Genomic DNA, 15,916 nt, shown 5'->3' with positions numbered 1-15,916 from the left:
TGCTTGTTGACTCTTCTGCACTGTATGACTGTTGGGCTTATAGTGGCAATATCTATGCTTGATTACTGCAATGTTACTTATTCTAATCTACCTGCCAAATCATAAAAAGGCTTAGTTATGCCACCTGTCCGAGCCTCAATATGTGCAACCTCGACCATTTCATTGCAACCCTGCAAGCATTACACTGATGACCAGTTCAGCGGTGAACAAAGGTCACAATTATGTGCATCGTGCTTAATGCATGACATGGGTCTGATCATGGAACCTGCTGGCAACCAGACCTAACACATTCAAGGGATTTGAAGGAAGATCACTCCCCTACCAAGGCTTCACCCTATGAAACCTCCTCTGTTTTTTTTTATCTTGAATATTAATACCTGAGCTTCAGAAAAGTATTGAAAATATATTCCTCGAAGGATTCAGCTAAAACACATGACCTGCCTCGCTTTTCACCCTCATCCCTAGTTGTTGGATACACACCTCTGAATCGGTTTATTATTCCGTTTTCTTCCCTGTTTAAGCCTTGGAACCGCTACAAAATTGTATTGAGCTCTGTAACAAATACACGAAAAGGAAATTACCAACCTGTAGATGGGGCGCAACAAGAAAATTAGCCCGCTTGTTCAACTATAAAACCTACAAACCTAACAAGCTGCTCAACCCAAACTCTCTAACAAATGGAATCGCAAAAACCTTCCTCCTTAAAGATACAAATCTCCCATATGCAACTGTTTGTATTGTTTTTCTTATATAGAGAGCATAGATCAACTACAGCTTAATAGGGATTTATTGCTGATTAGCCCACTACACATAGTCTGCTATCGTCACCAAGGACCCACTGTTCTCTGCCTCCAGTCATGTCCCCATCGCACTAACTATAATTATTGCTAGGACCTCTTTATTTTTATTGTTTAATTTTCCCTTCAGTGTGCTCCTTAGCCTCTGTGTCTACCCTTAGTTGTGTGCCAAGTCCTTCTGCAGCCATAGCCTTCGTTGTCACATACTGACAGCAGGCTCTCTAGTCTGATGTGTGCTCTGCAGCATGCTCAACTCAAGGAAGTCTTCCCTTTTGTGGCCAAACATTAGTAGTGTCTCAACACCAGACGAGCAGTATCTATAGCCTGTTGTCACTCTTTATTGAGATCTGTAGGTTTTCTTAGGATCAGTATGTGTGAAGAGCTTCACACTTTCACATCAACGCTGCCACACTATGGACTTCATCCCTCCATATAGAACAATATTGAATTATCAAGTCATGGAAGATTCCAAGGATTTGAAATTAGAGTATTAACAATACATTATTGTTAGACGGGGACCTGGAGGGTCGGCCGAGCACAGTGATCGCACAGACAGGTAACTTCCCCCCCACAGATGGACACCACACAAAGATCAGGGTAACACCTTTTATAGGCACTTCTGGTAGTAGAGTGGTACGATACAAGGCGATCAGGACACGATGATCCTCTCAATTCTAGTCTCTAGTAAGGGAAGGGGGTAGCGGGACAGTCTTGGTACCCACGGGTACTGAGGTGTAACGGTGATAGCTCACAATCCTCGAGCTCGGTGTTCGGATGGGTCAGACCGCGGCAGCGCCGGCAGGTCCCGAAGAGGTCGTAGGTGGCAACGGGCCGCGGCAGCGCCAGCAGGTCCCAACGAGGATGAAGGTTACAACGGGCCGCGGCAGCGCCGGCAGGTCCCACGAGAATGCAGGTTGCAACGGGCCGCGGCAGCGCCAGCAGGTCCCACGAGGATGAAGGTTACAACGGGCCGCGGCAGCGCCAGCAGGTCCCACGAGGATGAAGGTTACAACGGGCCGCGGCAGCGCCAGCAGGTCCCACGAGGATGAAGGTTGCAGAGGGCCGCGGCAGCGCCAGCAGGCAGGACAATAGTTCACAAGGCAGGGCTGTGGCAGCGCCAGTAGTCCGTCAAGGATGAGTTCGTCGCGGTGTCTCTCGACTCCAGGATACAACTGCCTTCCTGTCCTGGGGCGGCCTCAGTTATAGGTCTGGCGCCCTTTGATGTCCGGACCCTCGCTCTTGGAGGTCGGGAGGTCTGGGATGAGGGAGTCCAGACACCCAGCAGGGGGGTGGAGCCAGCGCCCGAGGAGGCTGGGGGTGCTCGGCACCTGGCGGGGGAGAGCCATCGACACTTCTTACTCCCATTGACCTGCCAAGTGGTCCGTTCACCTCCTGGGTGGAGGGTGGTGCCGGGATGTCGGGGCCTGGCCAGGCCCAGGGTTGGGGTCGGGCTGAGGCCGCGCGGCCGCGTGGTGCCGTGTCCAAGATGGCGGTTGGGCCGGGCAATGGTGCTGACGGCGGCCCGGTCCCTGTCCTGCGGGGAGGGAGAGAGCCCTTCATGTGGCCTGTCCAACATGCGTCCCCCCCAGCTGAAGGCGGGGAGAGTCACCCATCTTCTTGGGGACTTTCCTCGTCGAGGCGGAAAAAGCGGGACAGGCCATCCGCGTTGGCGTGGTCTTGGCCAGGGCGATGCTCCACAGTGAAGTCCATTCCCTGCAGGGAGATGGACCATCGCAATAGTTTGGGGTTCTCCCCCCGCATCTGCATGAGCCATTGCAGGGGCCGATGATCTGTCTGTACCCGGAAATGGGTTCCGAAGAGGTAGGGCCGGAGCTTCTTGAGGGCCCATACCACTGCGAAGGCCTCTCGCTCAATGGTGCTCCAGCGCTGTTCTCGGGGCAGTAGGCGTCTGCTGATGAAGGCCACGGGTTGGTCCACTCCTTCGGGGTTCAGTTGGGAGAGGACGGCCCCAATACCATGGTCGGAGGCATCGGTCTGCACGATGAACTCGCGGCTGTAGTCGGGGGCCTGGAGCACCGGAGCGGTGCACATGGCGGCCTTCAGCGTCTCGAAGGCCGCGTGACAGTCGGGAGTCCAGTTGACTCGTTTTGGGTTGTTCCTAGACGTGAGTTCCGTGAGGGGCCCCACAATGCTGCCATAGTCCCTCACAAACCGCCGGTAGTATCCGGTGAGCCCCAGGAAGGCTCGGACCTCTGTTTGTGTTTCGGGGGGTTGCCAGGACTGGATGGCAGCTACCTTGAGTTGGAGAGGGGCCACCAGACCGCTCCCCACTTGGTGTCCGAGGTAGGTCACGGACCCCTGGCCGATTTGGCACTTGCTGGCCTTTATGGTGAGGCCGGCCTGTTGGAGGGCCTGCAGGACCGCTCTGAGGTGGTGGAGGTGGTCTGCCCAGTGGCGGCTGTATACCGCGATGTCGTCCAGGTAGGCGGCGCTGAATTCTTCGAGGCCCGCCAATACCTGGTTCACCAGTCTTTGAAAGGTGGCTGGAGCGTTCTTCATGCCGAAGGGCATCACTCTGAAATGGTAGTGCCCGTCCGGGGTGGAGAAAGCGGAACGTTCTTGGGCCCTGGGGGTGAGGCCGATCTGCCAGTAGCCCGTTGTCAGGTCAAAGATGCTTAGGTAGCGGGCTGCCCCCATGCGGTCGACTAGTTCATCTGCTCGGGGGATAGGGTGAGCGTCGGTTCGGGTGACCGCGTTCAGCCCCCGATAGTCGATGCAGAATCGGAGCTCCGGCGTGGTGCCCGGTGCCGCGGCCTTGGGGACCAGGACGACCGGGCTGGCCCAGGGACTGTCCGAAGGCTCGATGACCCCGAGGGCGAGCATCTTGGAGACTTCTTCTTGGATGCATGTACGTACCCGATCCGGTACTCGGTACGCCCGGCCCGGCCCCGTCCATTTGTCTTGCAAGGCACACGGTTCGATGGGGGACATCACCCATACCTGCTGACCCGGTTCAAACTCGATGGAGGAGGCATGTTGGTCGTACCACTTCTTCATGTCCTCTTGACTGGCCTCCAGATTGGCTTTAGCGATCTCCCTGAATTTCCGGTTCTGATTTCGGAGGGTCAGGAGGTATTTGTAGACGTCCGGAGGGGTCTTTAGGGGGGCCATTTCCCATTCCTCCTTCACTAGGCTGAGAGGCCCGCGAACGGGGTGTCCGTACAGGAGTTCGAAGGGGCTGAAGCCGAGGGACTTCTGGGGGACTTCTCGGTAGGCGAAGAGGAGGCACGGTAGTAGCACGTCCCACTGGCGGCGTAGGGGTTCTTCCAGCCCCATGATCATTCCCTTGAGGGTGCGGTTGAACCGCTCGACCAGTCCGTTCCCCTGGGGGTGATAGGGGGTGGTGAAGCGGTAAGTGACTCCGCACTGCTGCCAGAGGGATTTCATATACTTTGAAATAAAGTTCGTACCCCTGTCGCTGACGACTTCCCGGGGGAAGCCCACTCGAGAGAAGATCCCCATCAAGGCTCGACCCACTACTGGGGCTGTTATAGTACGAAGGGGGACCGCCTCAGGATAGCGGGTGGCGTGGTCCACCAGGACCAGGATGAAGCGATGCCCCTGTGCTGTTCGGGGGTCCAGGGGCCCCACAATGTCTATTCCCACCCTTTCGAACGGGGTGGTCACCACGGGGAATGGTTGTAGGGGTGCCTTGAGTTTGCGGCCGCTCTTCCCGCTGGCCTGGCAGGTCGGGCAGGACCGGCAATGGTTGGAGACGTCATTTCTCATTTTGGGCCAAAAAAAGTGAGTCACCAGGCGGTGGTAGGTCTTGTCTTGGCCCAGGTGCCCGGCCAGGGGGACATCATGGGCTAGGTTCAACAGGAAGTCTCGGAAGTGGAGGGGCACCACCAGCACTCGTCCGGCCCCCAGTTCTGCGATTTTCTGCTCGCTGTACAAGAGATCATTGTCCCAATAAACCCAGTGGGCCCCGGTGGTGTCTCCTTGGCTCTGGGCGAGCGCTTGCTGTCGCAATCCCTCGAGGGAGGGGCAGGTCTTTTGCTCCTGCCGGAATTGTTCCTGGGTGGGCCCCCCTTCTTGACGCCACTGAGCCAGGTCGGGAAGCTCGGGGGGCTGTGTGGACCCCTCTGTGGTGGGGTCCGGGTGGTCGGTCTGGAGGAAGTCTTCTTCTGGAGTGATCGAGGGCGGAGGTGCTGCCCATTCTGGTTCTTCTGGTCTAGGGATGGTGCGGGTGGCCATGGACCGGGTGGTTACGCACGCCCAGTCCGGGAGACCCAACATCCCCAGATGCTCTCTTCTTTCCACAGCGGCCCACGGGGAGCTCTCAAGATCGTTCCCCAGGAGGCAGTCCACGGGGGCATCGTCGCGGACAGTTACTTTCAGCATGCCGGACACTCCTCCCCATTCGAAGGGGACGCAGGCCATCCGACACAGGCTCTCCGAGTTATCTGCCGATCGGACGGGGCAAAGTACGTTTGGTAGGATTTGTTCTGGGGTCACCAGGTGACAACGGACGGCCGTCACACTGGCCCCGGTGTCACGCAGGGCCTCGGCCTTGCGCCCATTGATGCTCACCCATTGGCTGTACTTCCGAGTGTTGGCGGGCAGGGGAGTCCGCGGGACCATGTCTCTTCCTCCCAGGCATGCCAGGGTCATGGCGGCGGGTTCCCACTCGAACTGCTCCGACTCATAGGTCTCCGTGTCTTCGGAGACTTGTTCTTCTCCCAGGGCGGCGGCCGCCATCTGGCGGGGCCCGGGGACCTGGTTCTTCGGGCAGGTCGGGTCACTGGCATAGTGGCCGACTCGCTGGCATCGATGACACGTCACGTTAGCTCGGAACCCCGGGCGCATCGGGGGGTTTCCCCGGCCTGCTGGGGCCGGGGTGGCGTTAGTGGGCGCGGCCGGGACGGCGTCTCGGCCCCGGCCCGGGCCTCCTCCTCCTCCTCGGGGACGATGATGACCTTGGTTGGTTCTGTTCTGCTCATTCGGCCCACTCCGGGCTACTCGGGTGCTCTCCCACCGGTCAGCCTCGGTGGCGAGCTGCCGGGGTTCAGTCAATTTACTGTCGAGGAGGTGCTGCCTGAGCTCGACGAAGCAGTTGTTGGAGAGGTGCTCCCACACAATGAGATTGAAGAGTTGTTCGTAAGTGGTTACGTTGTTACCCTTGATCCACCCCTCGAAGGCTCGGCTGAAATAGTTCACGTATTCCAACCACGTCGTACCTGGGATCCGGGTGCAGTTACGGAACCTCTGGCGATAGATTTCGGGTGTAAGCCCATATCGACTGAGGAGGGCGGCCTTCATGTGGTCATAGGACGTCATTTGATGGTCCGGAAGCTGCAGCAGGGCATCACGACCCTCGTTGACGAATCTCCCCCATAGACCGGCTCCCCAGTCACTTCGAGCGACCCGGTGGGCGGTCATGGCAATCTCATAGGCCTTGAACCACTGCTGTATGTCGTCGTTCCCGTGATATTCTCGGACCACATCCTTGGGGATGTGGACCTTCTGCTCGGTAGGGCCCGGGGAGTGCGGTTGCTCGGGCACCCCTAGGTTTTTGTTCAGTTTGCGTATTTCTATCTCCGCTAGTTTGCACTCGTGCTCGTATGCCAGTCTTTTTTCTTCGAGGTCTCTCTGTCTCTGGTTTTCCTCTCGCTCTTCTCTGAGCCGTAAGTGTTCTAAGTTTATCTTTTGTTCCGCCAGTTTCAATTCTCCGTCTAATCTGAGTCGTGCCAAGTCTAACTCGTGTAATCTATTTTTTTCCCGCTCTTGGATCTCTTCACGGGAAGGGCCTGTTCTCCGTTCTTCCGTCCGGGTGGTGTTGACTTCCGGGGCTGCGGGGTCCCGGGGGGTTGCGGTATTTGTCTCTGTCCATGCCTCTAGGGCGTTTTTGAAGTCTTCTTTTGTGCTTAGCCCGGTGGTAGCAATGCCTAAGTCCATGCAAAATTGTTTGAGCTCTCGGTGGTTGTATTCTTCCAGCTTTTCCATCTGAAACTTCTCCGCCGATCCGCTCTCTTTGGTCGTCATTGTGGTTTTAGTCGTAGGGTGAGTTACTGTCTGTACGGTACGCGTTGGTTCGGATCGCGCCGCTAGCCACCAATGTTAGACGGGGACCTGGAGGGTCGGCCGAGCACAGTGATCGCACAGACAGGTAACTTCCCCCCCACAGATGGACACCACACAAAGATCAGGGTAACACCTTTTATAGGCACTTCTGGTAGTAGAGTGGTACGATACAAGGCGATCAGGACACGATGATCCTCTCAATTCTAGTCTCTAGTAAGGGAAGGGGGTAGCGGGACAGTCTTGGTACCCACGGGTACTGAGGTGTAACGGTGATAGCTCACAATCCTCGAGCTCGGTGTTCGGATGGGTCAGACCGCGGCAGCGCCGGCAGGTCCCGAAGAGGTCGTAGGTGGCAACGGGCCGCGGCAGCGCCAGCAGGTCCCAACGAGGATGAAGGTTACAACGGGCCGCGGCAGCGCCGGCAGGTCCCACGAGAATGCAGGTTGCAACGGGCCGCGGCAGCGCCAGCAGGTCCCACGAGGATGAAGGTTACAACGGGCCGCGGCAGCGCCAGCAGGTCCCACGAGGATGAAGGTTACAACGGGCCGCGGCAGCGCCAGCAGGTCCCACGAGGATGAAGGTTGCAGAGGGCCGCGGCAGCGCCAGCAGGCAGGACAATAGTTCACAAGGCAGGGCTGTGGCAGCGCCAGCAGTCCGTCAAGGATGAGTTCGTCGCGGTGTCTCTCGACTCCAGGATACAACTGCCTTCCTGTCCTGGGGCGGCCTCAGTTATAGGTCTGGCGCCCTTTGATGTCCGGACCCTCGCTCTTGGAGGTCGGGAGGTCTGGGATGAGGGAGTCCAGACACCCAGCAGGGGGGTGGAGCCAGCGCCCGAGGAGGCTGGGGGTGCTCGGCACCTGGCGGGGGAGAGCCATCGACACTTCTTACTCCCATTGACCTGCCAAGTGGTCCGTTCACCTCCTGGGTGGAGGGTGGTGCCGGGATGTCGGGGCCTGGCCAGGCCCAGGGTTGGGGTCGGGCTGAGGCCGCGCGGCCGCGTGGTGCCGTGTCCAAGATGGCGGTTGGGCCGGGCAATGGTGCTGACGGCGGCCCGGTCCCTGTCCTGCGGGGAGGGAGCGAGCCCTTCATGTGGCCTGTCCAACAATTATGATGTTAGGAAGCAGTAATTTTATCTGTTATTAACTAACAAAGTCGGTGCTAAATGGTTGGCTTTTTTTGTTATTTTCAGGTTTTCGTTGCTGCATAGGTGCCCAATTTTTTACTGCCGAGCTGTTCACACTTCTTCTCATTTTTAAAAGGCTCTGTTGGACCAGGCCTCGTGGCGTGGTCCTACCCCTCCCGCATGGCGGGCCCCGGACGACATCGGCCCTCCATCGACCTGCTGTCGACCCCCCTGACACGAACCTTCGCGGAACCTCGACGAGAGCAGCCCCCCTGGCAACCTACGGCTCTCCCCCTTCCTGGTACCCCGGCGGACCCTGCTCGCCAACCCTGCCGGTCCGGCGACCATGCCAGGCCACCATTTCCGGCCCGACTCCATCTTGGGCCCATCACGTCCCGAGCACGTGGCCGCAGCCGCCCTGGCCCCGGCCCCAGCATAGCCCCGACATCGAGGCACCAAGATCCTCCCAGGTGGTAAAGTGGCCACTTGGTCTATCCCGGAGGAGGGGAGTTTCGATGGCCCTCCAGCCATCCCCGGACGCCTGGTATCGATCGCCCTCCAGCCTCCCTGAGCGCTGGCTCCACCCCCCTGCTGGGTGTCTGGACACCTTCATCCCGGCCCCTCTGACCCCCAGGCGCGAGGGTCCGGACATCAAAGGCCTCCAGTCCTATATCTGGGCCAGCCCAGGATTAGGACTCCAGTTGTATCTTGGAGTCGAAGCCCTGCTGACCTCGTCGCGGCTGATCCTGATCCGAACTCTTGCACCTGGAACCTTCGAGGCCCTGCTGACGCTGTCGCGGCCTGCTCAACGCTGAACTATTTCGAGGCCCTGCTGACGCTGTCGCGGCCTGACCCCTTGAACTATCCACGCACCAGTTGGTGCCAAGACTGTCCCGCTACCCCCTTTTCCCCGAATCCGAGACTTTACGGGTCCCTCGACCCCTGTGTTCTGCTACGACGAGAACGTGCCTTCATTGCTTATATAAAGATTCTTGAGAATATTCCTTCATGTGGTGTCCGTCTGTAGTAGTGTGATTACTCCGCTTTTACGATTGTAGGAGAGGAGCCTCGCCAAGGAGGCCTCCCTACGGCGCTCGGCCTATTCTATACCGAGAGGTGGGTCTCCGGGTGGGCAGTCAGACACCTTCTGTCTCCCCTGGGATCGCCTTTCCAACAGGCTCATTTGAAAGACTTTAAACCATGGGGCATTTGCATAGCAACTCTGCAGATTTTGGGTTGAAATATTACCAGTGGATGACACAACCCCACATCAAATGTACTTGTTAGTTTTGTCAGGAGTATAAAATAATTCATATCAGAACCATTTTCACAGATATTTTTTTACTTCAATTAAAATTGACAGCATAATTCTGAAATGTATCTTGTACATTCTCATGGCTTCTTTCACCTTTTCTTTCCTACTCTGTATCAGGTTGATAACTGGAATCCATTGACTGACACAGTACCAATCCATTCCTGGATCCACCCCTGGCTTCCACTGATGCAGGTGAGGTTGGAACCATTGTACTCGCCAATCAGGAACAAGCTGGCCAGCGCACTGCAAAAGTGGCACCCCAGCGATGGATCTGCCAAACTCATCCTTCAGCCCTGGAAAGATGTGTTCACCCCAGGCTCCTGGGAGGCTTTCATGGTGAAAAATATTGTTCCAAAACTAGGTGAGAACAAGCTGTCTTTTCAGCTGAAGTTGAACCTGGCATTGTTGTTGTGTTATTAATTACTTATTTTAGGGCATATGATGACTTGCAAATTGGAATTAAAGCTCTTTGATGTTACTTCCTGTGTTAAATGAAATTGAACCTTTTCCTTCTATTTCAATAGTGAAAGCTGCGTAATATAGGCAGCAAAAGAATGTTGGCTATGCCAGCAGAAGTATGGCTAGTCATCTCTTGCTAAAGCACAAATAACTTACACATTTGCCTGGATTTTCTTTGTAGTATCTAACTCATTTTAGCGGCCAAATTCACCATTTTCCAGTGGCAGTCAACAACTGCTATCACTATTTGAACTAGCAAAGCAAACAAACCAATACAGTGCCAATTGTTGTTCAGTTGCTGTTACTCAATATTATTAATTTTGTTGATTTTAGTTTTCAGTACTGATAAAGACTTATAGTAGCATATTGGAATATTCGCCAGGTACCAGACAGGATCCAGAGACTTTTTTGTTGTGCCTCTGCGCGCTGGTACGTAACGCGTAGTGGCTCCACGCTAACACCATTGCACTCTGAATATGATGTGCAGAATCTATATAGGAGCCACCAAACACTAATCCTGAACCAACTCTCGTCTCTATCAGATCTTTACTTCAATCAAAAAATAGTTTTGCAGGTTCAAAGGGACATATCGGTGCAAGGAGGGGCGGACACAGGAGAATGATTTAGAACGGGTTTTATTTTTCTGTATGCTCTTTTAGTATAATACGCCAGTCTGAGTCTGCAGGATAATGCCTTTTATCCTCTTTTGCCCCTTCTAGGGGTTGAATTCTCAGTAGCAAAGTACGGATAATCCCTCTTATTGCTTCTTCTTTTGGGTCAGCACAGTCTGTCTCTACTATCCCGTCCTCGTTTTCCCCGGGGTCCTCACCTCTCAATGGCTCTGCAGTTTGTTCGGGGAAGACAAGAGATGTGGAGACCGTAAGCTTTCTTGAGTAAGCGTGTCATGAGTGTAGGGGAAAGGAGTGAGGGACCACCGGTGCTCAGTCACACAACTAGTGAATTTAAGGTGAAGGTGTTGCGAGACACATGCGGGGTGTTTGTAGCTACTTACGGAACATACTTCCTTCCCACCCACCCAGTGATTCTGTACAGTACCTTGTGGTGCAGCACCGTCTTAAAGCCCTTCTCGCTTCCTGGTCGGTACCATGTTCGCGGGATTAAAGAACAGCAGACTTCCGTCCTCCGATTCTCCAGGCTCCTCGCTACCCCAACTACGTCTTTCACTTCCGGCTCTTCTCTTGTTGGTTTCCCGGGCTCCCTCTAATGCCCAGCTGCAGTATACGTCATCGTGACGTTGCGGGTTTCCCGGCCTTCAGTTCAGGTTAAAGGGGACGCTCTCTCCGAAACTGTCTCCTGTGGGAGGTTACAGTCATCGCTGCAGTCTTCGGGCTGGGGAAAGAGAAGGGTACTTATTGGGTAAGTGATACCTCCCTCGGCTCTCTGTTGTCTGTGAGAGTCACGATGGGAGGCAAAACCGTGACAGTCGGGTATCAATGTCTGGTTGTAAGGGCTGTCGCACAACGATTCTGTTACTTGTTTGTGCGCAACCTGAGTTTCCGGCGCACCTGCCACTACTAAACATGTCCAAGTGTTCCACGAGACCATGCTGTGACTCTTTGAGTCCTTGTCAACTCCTTGCGCGTCTGCGAGCACCTACGAGCCGAGAAGTACTTTATCTGTATTACAGCCTGCCCCAGCTGGACCTTTTAGGCCCACAACTGGATCGCTTCAAGCTCCACTGTCTACTCTGCCTCCGGTGCATGGTCCATTCCAGTTCCTGGCATTCAGTGTCGGTTCCATTGATGCCGGAAGACAAGGCTCCAGTAGTCCTCTTTGATGCCAAACCAGCACCGCTCCAAACTTTACGGAGGCTGCTCTCAGCCACCATGGGGGCCCCACTTTCTCCACTAGGTCTGCCTCTACAAACTCAAACACACGCTTTGTATTCCCTGTTCGGCATGGTTTCGAACAATACCATGCCAGTGATGATACTTGCCTCCCATTTCACACTGAAGACCTGCAGGAGGCTAGTGACCATGATATATCTCCCCAGAGTCAGACTCTTCGCACACCCTGCTCCTACCACAGAGGAGAGTTGTTCTTAAGCCATGGTAATGAATAGGATGGCCGTAGTTCTTGACATCCAGTTCCCGAACTTGGAGGTCAAGATCAACATTCTTACGGAATTCCTTCATTTGGGACAAACATCCACTGAGACTTTTTTAAAGAGTCCCTAATGGATACTTTGTTGGAGTCATGGGCAAACTTTGCTCTGGCCCCCCTAGTCACCCACCAGATTGTACGACACCACGCCTTGTCTGGGCGACTCAGCATTTTTGTATCAGCACCCCTCCCCTCAAGCTTGGTAGTACAAGCAACTGCAAGTAACACTACCACCAACACGTTCCTAATTACTCACTCAAACGGGTGGAAATGTTCGTTAAACAAGTATTTTTGTCCACTAGCCTGGTGCTTCGATCAGTAAATGCCAGTGGCCTACTGGTGAACTATCCCCACTCCTTCTGAGATTCAGTGGCTCAAGTACTCCCAGGTGTTCCTCGTACAGGCCAAACAGGATGGTTGTGGCACAGCCAGTTTCATAATTTGTTGTGGCTTGGACATCACCGATTGAATCAGAAGGGCCATTGAAGTGTCGCTAATTTCCGCCACGTTGGGCTGTGGCCTACCAGTTTTTTTAGACAATGTCAGGTCTCTTATGGACATACTGTTTGTTGGGACTCGCCTGTTTGGGGATAAGGCACGCTCTGCTCTGAAGCGGTTCAAGGAGGTCAGGGCCATGGCACACTCCCTGGACGTATATGCCCCACCTCACCCGGTGCATCATTCACCTGCCGGGAGGCAGGATCAGACTGTTCTTTCTGTGTTGGCTGGCTGGTGTTCTCATGAGACTGGTGGTCCATTCTTGGGAGGGGCAATGCCATACCCTACTTTCTCATGCAGCTATACATTTCACACAGGCTGACCTCTGGCTGCGTGAACATGTTCGTAGAAGAGAGATGGTTGCTGACAAGATCTTCTCATGCCTTCAAATAGAAGAGAGTTTGTGTGACATGCAAGGAGAAACCATTGGACAGAGGGCGTGGCAGGTAACAACTTTAAGTTTTTACCATTGGGTTTAACTTGCCAGCCAACATGCCCTTCAAAAAAACATCTTCCTGAAATATCCCTTTTCAGCCTTCCAATGGCTTATCATGTTTAAGCAACTCAATTCAAGTATATTGTTATTACTAAATTGATGCGTCCTTCTCTTGAACCTGTGCACTAATATGAGCTATAAAACTGACATTGGTGGTGTCCAGTTCGTCTAGAAGGGTGAACAATGTCCCTTATTCTGCATCCTATGACAATGTTTCCCTTAGACTCATCCTGCTATTTTCCCTGTAGAGTGTGTCCGTATTTCATATAAAGATGTACAATTTACCTTCCCTTATGTTTTGAATCAGTATTTTCCTACTCTGAGAGCCCTTCAGTTTTTGTTTCAACAAATTCAAGGACATTTGTACTTGCAAACACATCTTAATTTGCTAAGGACTATACTGCTACTGAGTTTTGCGTTAAACCTACTGAAAACAAAATTGAATTGCCCCTCCAACTCCCCTCCAAAGCTGCCAAGTTTCTACCATCTCTAACTTACGGGTCGGAATTGTACAGGTGTAAGGGCGCAAACTTTTTGAACACGCAACAGTCAGAGCTGTTTAAACATATTTTCCATATCCCGAGATTCGTATCCCAATCACAGATCCGACTGGAATTTGGTCTAACAAATCAGCACCAAGTTAGACAAGCGGCCATTTTAAAAACATGTTGGAAACTAAGAGCAGCTCAAGAAGACACGCTCATGGGTCTGTGTTGGACGGAGATGAATCACCAGAGAAAATCAAAAAATGACTGGAACACAGTATGCGTGAATGCCCTATCTGAACTCAATCTGGAAAAGGCATGGAATACAAACCAAACCTTCGCGGCTTTTAAAAAAGTGACCAACGGAGCCGCAAAGCAAAGATCATGGCTATTAGATAAAGCAGCAATAGCGAACAAAAATAGCGAACAAAAAACACGGGTGGACGGTGTTGGCTACATATGGGAAAATGGAGCCTCAACCTTACTTAGTCAACCACATATCCACGGCTGCCCAAAAGACTCTTCTAAACCTACGGCTGGGTTCTTCCACCTTAAATGAACATACACCAGCATGGAAGCAATCATGGCCGTCCATTGACTGCAGACTATGTGGACAAAAGGAAGAATCATTGTTGCGCATACTATGCACGTGCCCCTCTCTGAAAAATTTGAGACGTTACTTTCTCCTCCACGCATTCCGTTCTTTTAAAAATAGATCATGCCGCTCGGCTGTCATGCTAGCACTGAATAGCCAACAATTGCAGACAGCTTGTAGAGCAACAAGATTCTGTCAAAAGTCACTGCAGCTAATACAAACTACTGAGAAACACGATACTAAAGGTCTGAAGTCGGATGCGTGAAGTGTAACGAACTGATCCCTCTCTCCTCTCATAAATACACCAATTACATGGATATTTAGATTGTTCTCTTTTTAACCATTTGAGACTTTGTACTCCTTTTAAATCATGTGTTTTATGTTACAATATTTTAAAGGTTTTAATTTACTAAATACAATAAAAATGTCTTCTTTTTCCATACTGCTACTCTTATTAAAATCAGCAAACTTACATATTGAGATCAGATGTTAGAAACACCTGCCTGAATTATGAGTCCCAAGTGCTCATACCAATAGGTGAAAATTCTCTGGGAAGTCAAATATCTATTTCACTGCTACTCCCAATTCTCCTGGGGTATCATCTTCCATTTAGGTGTGAAATGGGCGGATCTAAGATTGTTAAAAAATATAATCTGAAGTAAACATTATATGCTTGTATTACTAGTTCTCTATCATGCCTTTCTTCACTTAATTTATAATGAACCAGCCTGCTTCTCATATATACTTAGGGAATGGTTAGAGGAGTAACAATTCCTAGCCTTTCTCTATTAGACCTGTCAAAATGAACCGCCCTGTACTGTTGTTCATTTCTCCCTGGGACATGGCAGCAGTGGGATGCCTTTGAAAGGCATTTTCTATTCCTCTCCAGTAAGTGTGTTACCAATGTGACCCTATTTCCTGAACTATTTTTATAAGGAAAGTATTAAAATACGTTTTAGTCTATTTATTTACTTAACTATATTTTTAATTCTGATTGAATTAGTGAATAACAACACAGGCATTATTGCCATTAAATGGGATTTTATTTTGAATATTTTTTAGAGCTCTCTATGCTTTTTTTTAGATGTTTTCCCGCTTTCTTCCTGTAGTGTGATAAATTTGGGATCCCACATGTAGATATTCTACTTTTAGGAATTTAGTGATGATACCAATTTATAAGTGCCAAGATTTACAAGCAAGTGACTGATTTCATTTTAGAGGTACTTTATACCTAAAACCTTTCTAAGTGCTTTGGGACTAGTCCTGTCATTTTTCTCTGGCTGTTATCTTTGTATTTGCATTATTTAAATCGGATGTCTGTGGGAAAGGTTATACTGATGTGGCAAAATGGTAGCTGTAAAATCTGGAAACCTGCATATTTTGTTCTTAGCCATTTATTGACAAGAATTGCATTATCAAGAACAGTTTGCTTTTATCTACCTGGCACTGCGTTCTTATCTTCTGAAATTGAGAGACTTCCGATACAGAATATCAGTTGAATTATGTTGAGGCAGTATGGCTATATGCTCTGGTGGGTGAGTTTTACTTTGGATCGATTGGGTTGGTGTTAGGGTGCTCTTGTGTTACCTGGGTAGTACCTACAGACGACTCAACATCTTTTTTACCTTCCAGTATTTTAGCTCTGCTCGCCTACAACATCTAATTTATGCATCTGAAATAATCATTATTGAGAGAGTTGGTCATTAAGTTGGTGCCCTGTAACCAAACCCAGAGAATTAGGCCTTTCCTTTCCCTGATGACTACACTAGGTCGCACATCCCTACTACGTCACATATTTACTCTGCTAATCTTGAATCCGAGTGATTTAGAAACCACATTTAGTCCTGGAGGAAAAATTTTTTGTAAAATAGTAGGAAGTAAAATCTTGTAGGCTGTAGTTTTTGTGCAGACAGTGCTTAGTGATGCCGTATAGTGTAATGCCTAATCCCTTTTCTGTCTTGTGCTTTGGATAAATCTCA

At 51.7% G+C, this 15,916-nt stretch overlaps 1 protein-coding gene across 1 annotated transcript in view; it reads left to right on the top strand.

The window, feature by feature from the left end:
* Positions 1-15,916, top strand: part of TFIP11 (tuftelin interacting protein 11) — a 108,999-nt gene that overhangs the window by 73,029 nt on the left and 20,054 nt on the right. Inside the window, exon 10 of the mRNA XM_078684251.1 lies at positions 9,398-9,641. Coding sequence (XP_078540377.1) covers positions 9,398-9,641 — 244 coding nt within the window. The remainder of the gene's footprint in view (positions 1-9,397; positions 9,642-15,916) is intronic.

This window comes from Lissotriton helveticus, chromosome 3_2, assembly GCF_964261635.1.
Source record: "Lissotriton helveticus chromosome 3_2, aLisHel1.1, whole genome shotgun sequence".
In the NCBI taxonomy this organism is placed as follows: Eukaryota; Metazoa; Chordata; class Amphibia; order Caudata; family Salamandridae; genus Lissotriton; species Lissotriton helveticus.
Note: the sequence above shows the minus strand (reverse complement) of the source record. Positions and strands in the feature narration are given on the sequence as shown.